A 6997-nucleotide genomic window follows, 5' to 3' on the forward strand; every position below is an offset into this window, starting at 1 on the left:
CGGGTACAGCACACTGCCGGCATGCCGCGCCCGTGGCTCGGATAGGGTAAACAAGGTGCTGCTGCATATCCCGTCAGACCACGCTCCATGCCTCGCCCCCACATCTCAGTGGTCCATTAGCTGCTCATCACCCGGGAGAAAACCTGCTGCACCAAAATCCCGATGCAGCAGCAGAACCTGCCTAGCTCTACCCGCTGTGGAGCCAGTCACAGACAGTGCCACGCTTCTGCCAACAGACCCCACCCAGAACACCACGAAGGCCAGCAAGGGCTCCCCAAGAGAAGCCTCTGCTAGCAGGCACAGAGCCATCATGGAGGCAGCAGGAACAGTGCCTAGAACATCAGGCACAGCTTCCCCAGACAGCTACCCAGACTGACAGGGGGCTCTTCTCTGCCTCACTCTCACAACACTCCCCACAGTTCATCTCCTGGAGCAGCAAAGATCAGGAAAGTGGCAGCACCTGGTTTAAGTACAGCAGGAAGAGAGCTCAAAAAGAAGAGCATGTTCATTGGAGGTTAATAGAGGAAACCAATTTCAAAGGCAGTCTGTTTCAGAGAAATGTCACAGCTCATTCCCCTGCAGCCCAGGAAATTTTACGTTTTCTTCTTCAGCTCCTCAAATCTCCGTGAAAGATCATCGAAGTCAATGTCTTCTGAGGCAGAAGAGTTGGCGCCAGCAGATGCTGTTGGCAGCGTGTCTGGCACAGACGGCAATTCAGGCAGCACAAAGTTATCAACGGTATTAGGAGCTCCAGCTCGTGGTTTAGGAGAAGCTTCTGGCTTGGGCTCAGGCCCTGTTCGTAAGAGAAGGATCATTGCACCTCACCATCAGCACACACTCACTGGGCCAAATGGAGCCCCACAAAGGAACAGCCACTCCAGCAACAGGCAGTACCAGTGGGTTTTTCTGAATAGCCCCTAATGCCCAAGGTTTTCCAAACCTCTGCATACTCACCAGGCACTAATGCAGCAGGATCCTTGTCAGTGTTAGGCTCATCAATCTGAAAAAGACTCTCAGTCACTACAGCTCTGTTCCACCAGCACACAGGCAGAGCTCAGAGGAACAGCTCCAGCAGAGCAGTGCACACACCTCCCCACCCCTAGCAAGCAGCCCTGGCTTTGCAACAACCTGCAAGCTCTTGAGTTTTTCTCTCCCTGTCAACTAAAGCAGCTTCCTTGACCTGGAACTGGATCAATAGAGCATATCCACTATCAGGTCTGAAACGTTTATCAAGGCCACCAGCGGCAAAACACCACCCCCTTCGTCCACATCATCACAGCTCCTTGCTGCCTTTCTTCATAAACCACTGACAGGTCCTCGTGACTAGCAGCAGGGTATGAAATGACCCATCTCAGGCCTTGGTCTGTCTGGGAAAAATGCTCATGGCACACTCAGCTGTGCTAGTAAAACTTATTCCCCGCATGCTGCGGCCCTCAACATCCATTCCACCCAGTTCACCTGCACTGCTGCACCTGTGAGAACACAAAGTGTCAGCACCCACAACGCTCAACTGCGCTCCTCCCTACTTAGGACAGTGCAAAAAAAAAAAGAGCACATCACCAAAAGCAGAGTGAAAGGCATGATGACAAACTGCAGCCAAAAAACACAGACAAGCATAGAAAGGGAAGTCTCCAGCCTCTGCTTTGCTGTCCCCAAGGACTGAGGAAAGTCTGTTAAAGGAAGTCTTTAAACACACAGCGTCTGGGTGACCCAAAATTGTCACCCAGGCTATTAATTAGTTCGAAAGCCATAATTAAGCAGACTCAAGGTGATAAACCCTTCACACTGCAAAAACCACAACTTGTGGATTCTGCTTATTAACAATTTATCACCACTTTAACAATGCAGCAAGAGAAATCTCAGCTTTCCTTTGCAGCCAAAGCACAGAGCTGACTGAGGAACTTCTCTCCACAAGTCATCCTTCCATCACGTGCACTCAGTGATTCACTACACCAGAAAGCAACTCCAGCACCACCCCAAAAGCTCCAAAGGTTGGCAGCAATATCCTTTACAAACAGTTCCCTTCTCTGTGGCTGCCACTGCACTCTGAGGATCCTTCTGCTGCCTGCAATAGCCATTCAGCTCAGGCACTTACGGACTCATATGTGGGTGGGTTTGCCGGAATTGGTGGTGGGTGGATGTTAGTGAATGGCTGGTAGGTCCCCACTGGCAGGCCACTGAAGTTCTCCTGTACAGAGAGATCAGTCATGCACCAGACTTGCTCATCCCAGACACCACACACCTACAGCTGCCATGGGAGTCACAGGAACTAGAGTCTTAGATAAATGCAGGCAAGTATCCAAGTGGGCAAGAGTTTATGCTTACAAGGAAGAGATTCTCAAGTATGAAGTCAGACGTAGTCACCTGGAGCAGGCACTCCTACCTAACTGGACTGTGGATTATTCTAAAGAACCAGCATGGGTAAATATTTAATCTTTGAAGGCATGAGCAGTACCAGGCCAATAAAGGAAATACTCTGCCATTTCCAGCCCTACGTGCAGTACTGCAGAACAGGAAAAAGGTTTCTGGCTCACACAAGGCTTTGAATTGCCCTCCTTTGTCACACAACAGCACCTCAAGGACCCAGATCTGGCACAAGCCCTCAGCATGTTTATGCCTGGGCCAACGGCCAGCTGATGATATTTGGCCCAGATTTTCCACAAAAAGTACTTCAGCACTACTGGGACCGTATAAAGACTCCAAGCCATCCCACTATTCTGCTCTCCAGTCTACACAGATATCCTGTAAATTACTTAATTCAGAAAACAGAGTTCTTTTCCCCTTACAACAAATCATCTGCCAGAGCCATTGGCTCAGTCTTCTCCCCTTGCAGGTCTGAAGGCAAAGCTCTTCTGCATTTTTCTGTGCTACTCCCACCCTACAACACTCACCTGATCTCCTTGACTGAATCCTGGCACTCTACCAGCCTACCAACTTCAAAGTGCAGCTCCAACTCCTGGACAAAAACCTGGCAGTCAGAAGACTGCCTCAGGAGTTAAGTTAAGTCTGGACTCCTCTGTTCCCTGAAGGCAAAGAGGGCTGGCTGGAAAACAGGGGTCGGAACCGCCACAGTCAAGAAGCCACATTAAGCTTCAGCTGCACTGCCAACTGCCTCCATCCCATGCAGTCTTACACCAAGAAGATGGCCTTCTGACCCACTGAGCTACCAGGCACAGGGCTAAGCACCACAATGGGAGTCTTTCACAGAAAAAGGAAACACACAAAGCCCAGGAACTTACCGGTCCCTTTGGAGGTGGATAGGAGAAGGGTGGATTTGTTGTTGGCATGGGCATAGGCATCATCACAGGCATAGGTACTAACCCATCGTGACCTATCATTGGGGCTGTGAATCCACCACCTCCGCCCCCTCCGGGGCCACCCTTCTTCACATCATCTGTGAACCCCACATCAATCAGATCTGCCTCTCCACCTGCTGGAGCTTCAGCCTGGAAAGGGTGGGAGAACTCTGCTCAGCAACACACCTCTCTTACGATCACAGCCTTCTGTACAGCATTAGATGCAGCATTTGTCAATTGACAAGATGAGAATACACAACAAGAACAGAACAGATTGCAGTTATACAGTGATATTAATGGAAAACAGAACAAGAACCAGGCTGTAGCATGTGTAGTATAGATTGCCACAAGCCATAGGGGTGCACGAAGGAACAAGGATCATGCTGTGCTGGGACTTTCTAAAAGACACGAAAGCACAAGGACCACCCAGTTCACTGAAATGCCACATCCTGGGGCTCACTCACCATCACCACTGAGTCAGGCTCATAGGGCACGTTGTAGTTTTTTGCAATCTCGATGAGGTATCTCTCCACCAGGATCTTGGGTGGTGCTTCCACGCTCAGCTTGTGCATCAGCTGCAACAATGCAGGGCAATGCAGCACCCAACAGCTCTGCACCAGTGCCATCCCAGCCAGGGCTACCAGCTGCAGGGAGCAGCAGGCAGCCCTGGGGAGGCCTCCCCACCCAGTACAGCATGCTGCAGGCAGCCACAGCCCAGGGCTCTATTTGCTCTACCCTTCCCCATCCCCAGCCAGCAGAGCAGGGCCTCAGGACCATGCTCCAGTGTAGGTGGGCCCTGGCTGCACAGCACCTGCCGTGCTCCAGAGTGACTGCAAGCATCAGCCACTAGCCACAGGGGCAGCAAGTCTTGGCAGGCGTGGCTGCTCTGCCAGCTCCACCTGTTCTACCAGTTCATTACCCTGTCATTGACTGTCCCAATCTGGTTTGTCCGGCACAGCTTCCCATACTCCTTGCTGTACTTAGCACACAATTGATCAGCAACCTGCAGTAAAAGAAAAACTCTAGAACATGCACACCCCTGCTTCTCCCGCCTTAAACCACACATCCACTTACCCACCTCCCTCCCCCATTGCTCCCACTGAACACCCCAGTTCAGCAGCTGCAGCCACCCCAGATGCTCCAAGGACATTTGGTTTCCATCTGCAGAGCCCATAAAGTCCTCTATTTTAATGATACAAAGTCCCAGACAAGGGCTCCCATCAGCATCTGGCAGCATCACCCCCACCGTGCGTGTACAGCATCCCTCAAGCCACCCTACTCACAATCTTCAACTCGGCCACCTCCGACTGGAGGCGAGGTGCAGCCCAAATCAGTGTTGATACTGCCTCTGCCAAGCCAGAGTCCAGCTCCCTGCAACCAAAGAAAACAATTCTCTCTTCACCCCATACATCCAGCCTTTGCTGCCTTCAATCTGCTTAGCCTTTAATTTCCCATCCCATACACTGGGCTCCACAGTCTTCCTTACACGGGGAAAAAAGCTCTGTGGAGAGACACGGGTGCCCTTCTGTACCCCAGACCTGGCCCCAGCAGTGCCCCTTCCAGGACCCTCTCAGCCAGAGCTTACTTCATGGACTGGATCAAGCCAAAGCGGGCGAGCAGCAGATCACAGTACAGCTCCAGGATCTCCATGGCCTCCACAAGGTAATCTTCACGGATGATGTGCTCCACACGAATCCTGGCACGCTCATCTTTTCCAGCTGCCAGGTAATCTGCAATCTCCTTCCTTGCCTTCTGGGCCAACTCAGCTGCAGCACACATCCCAAGCCCAGTCATTGTGCTGGCCTGGGCTGCTGCCTCCAGACTGCCCACAGGCCCCATCACACATAAAGCCACCACCCTCCTCTTCCCTATCAAACCACTGGGCCATGGTTTGGCAGAGTCCTCATGTCCAGATCTGAGCACATTTAACTCATGGGAGAAAGGAAAGTGGACTTCAGGGTGCTGGAAACTCTCCCCCATCAAAACCTTCCTGCAGAGTTAGCCACGACCACAGACCTTACCTGTGTCACAGCAGGGCAGGTGGGAAGAATCTCTCACAGCACCCAGGGAGTTCCCCACTGTGCTGTCAGCACACACACTCCACAGCTACCACCTCACAAACTGCACTCCAACAGCTACCAGGAAGGTGGACAGAAGCCAGACTGCTCTTCCAGCTCCTTGTGCACCAGGACAGGCTGTAAGGCCTGGGTCCAGCAAGGAAGAGCAAAAAGCTACTCCGTACTTGGCCCATGAAAGTACCCCGACTAGAAAAACACCTTTCCAAGTCTCCTGAGCCCCAAAAGCATCCTGGGTCCCACCTGCCCCCTTAAATACTCACTTTTTTTTTTCTCCAGTAGTTTGAGGCGATTGATGACGAGGCGCAGGTTGACTCGCAAGCGCTCTGCCTTGAACCCAGAGCCCAACATGATTAACACTTTCTGTGGAGAAGAGGGATGGTCACTGAACCAAGAACTGCCAGTCAGCACACCAGACACTGTTACTGTGGGAGAGGCCAAGAAATTCCCCAAACAAACAAGCCTTGGTCTGCCAATCCGGAATCTAGTTATTTATAAGTGACTGAACCTCGAGCGCTCATTATTACTTTTCCTACTTCACAATCCCACATCTAAGACCAACAGGATTAGCCTTAGAAACTTCAAGGAAACTTCCTGGACATTTTTTAAAAAACAGAAAAGTCAGCTGAAGAGCCAAACCTCTGTCCTATCAAAATACAAGATATAAACCAGCTATATAATTTACTCGAGGACTGTAGAAACTAAGGTTGTTACAATCTCGTCACCAGAAGGAAAAAGCTATAGTCCACGTTCCCCACACTCTTCCTGCCTATTGAACACACGCGTACTCTCCCAGGAATCAGTTCAACATATTAACCCTACAGAAAGTAAGCTCTAACAGTATTTAATTATAGCCTTCTGCTTGCCGAGAACTGTTCATTTAAAAAAACAAACAAACAAACAAAAAAAGCTTCCTTAAAAGATATCACATAGAAAGACCTCGGTGACCTCGGTTTGCATCTCACATCCCCCATCCCCATCCCTCCCTGCCGGCGGCTGGACTTCCCAGCGCGGAGCGAGCCCTGCCCTGATCCGGCTGCCAGGACAGCTCCAGCCACACCAGCCGGCCAGACTCGCCGCGTCCGGCTCAGTGTTCAGGGACAGTTCGGACAGTGCGCAGCAGGCCCTGCAGGAGCTCCACCGGCGCAGCTACACCAGAGGACTGAGGGGAGAAGTCTCTCTTCCGGCCCAAATAGGTGACATCGATGGAACACCCAACAGCAGAGCAGAGACCAGGGGCGGGTCCCAGGACTGCGGGAGACCCTGGGGAAGGGCTCCCCGTCACCTCCTCGGACGCGGAGCGCTCCCCACGGCCCCGCTCCCCCGGCCCACGGCCCACCTCACCTCCCGCCGCTCCGCCGGTCTCTGCCGCCCAAAATGGCGCGCGGCGTCTGCAAGCCTTCATCGCGTGCGGAGTGATCTTCACAGCCGGCACTCCCCGCACCCAGTCCCGGCACTCCCCGCACCCAGTCCGGGGCACAGTCCAGCTGGCGCGGCGGGCGCCGTCCCGGCCCGCTTCCGCAAATGCGGCCCTGGCGCAACGGCGGCCGGGGAGGGACGGGCACGGTCTGGGAGAGCGGCGCAGAGGGACTACATGGCCCGGCGGAGGAATCCCGCGCGCGTGCA

General features: G+C 52.8%; 1 protein-coding gene across 3 annotated transcripts; it reads right to left on the reverse strand.

Annotated features, from left to right (window-relative positions):
• Positions 1-487: 487 nt before the first annotated feature.
• IST1 (IST1 factor associated with ESCRT-III) lies at positions 488-6809 on the reverse strand. 3 transcript variants are annotated; one of them, XM_033069686.2, is made up of 11 exons: positions 6716-6796; positions 6432-6634; positions 5635-5734; positions 4882-5062; positions 4580-4667; positions 4216-4299; positions 3761-3871; positions 3240-3446; positions 2096-2188; positions 955-1000; positions 488-793 (listed from the first exon to the last, which is right to left on the reverse strand). In XM_033069686.2, exons 3-11 carry the CDS (start codon positions 5720-5722, stop codon positions 594-596), a joined length of 1098 nt encoding a protein of 365 aa, XP_032925577.1. In that variant the 5' UTR covers positions 5723-5734; positions 6432-6634; positions 6716-6796; the 3' UTR covers positions 488-593. The 3 variants fall into 3 exon arrangements, with proteins under 3 accessions (XP_032925577.1, XP_032925576.1, XP_032925578.1); XM_033069685.2 differs by lacking the exon at positions 6432-6634 and having other exon boundaries at positions 6716-6809; XM_033069687.2 differs by lacking the exons at positions 2096-2188; positions 6432-6634; positions 6716-6796.
• Between the last annotated feature and the right edge of the window lie 188 nt (positions 6810-6997).

The sequence above is a fragment of the Catharus ustulatus genome, chromosome 11, assembly GCF_009819885.2.
Source record: "Catharus ustulatus isolate bCatUst1 chromosome 11, bCatUst1.pri.v2, whole genome shotgun sequence".
Lineage (NCBI taxonomy): Eukaryota > Metazoa > Chordata > Aves > Passeriformes > Turdidae > Catharus > Catharus ustulatus.

What these genes read in the sequence shown, in the direction of transcription:
- IST1 (XM_033069685.2), bottom strand. Translation starts at nt 5,722, where the DNA reads ATGTTGGGCTCTGGGTTCAAGGCAGAGCGCTTGCGAGTCAACCTGCGC. An exon ending in TTGGGACAGTCAATGACAGG is followed by an intron (nt 3,872 to 4,215) that starts GTAATGAACTGG and finishes GCATTGTTGCAG; the next exon opens with CTGATGCACAAGCTGAGCGT. An exon ending in TCCTGCTGCATTAGTGCCTG is followed by an intron (nt 794 to 954) that starts GTGAGTATGCAG and finishes TCTTACGAACAG; the next exon opens with GGCCTGAGCCCAAGCCAGAA.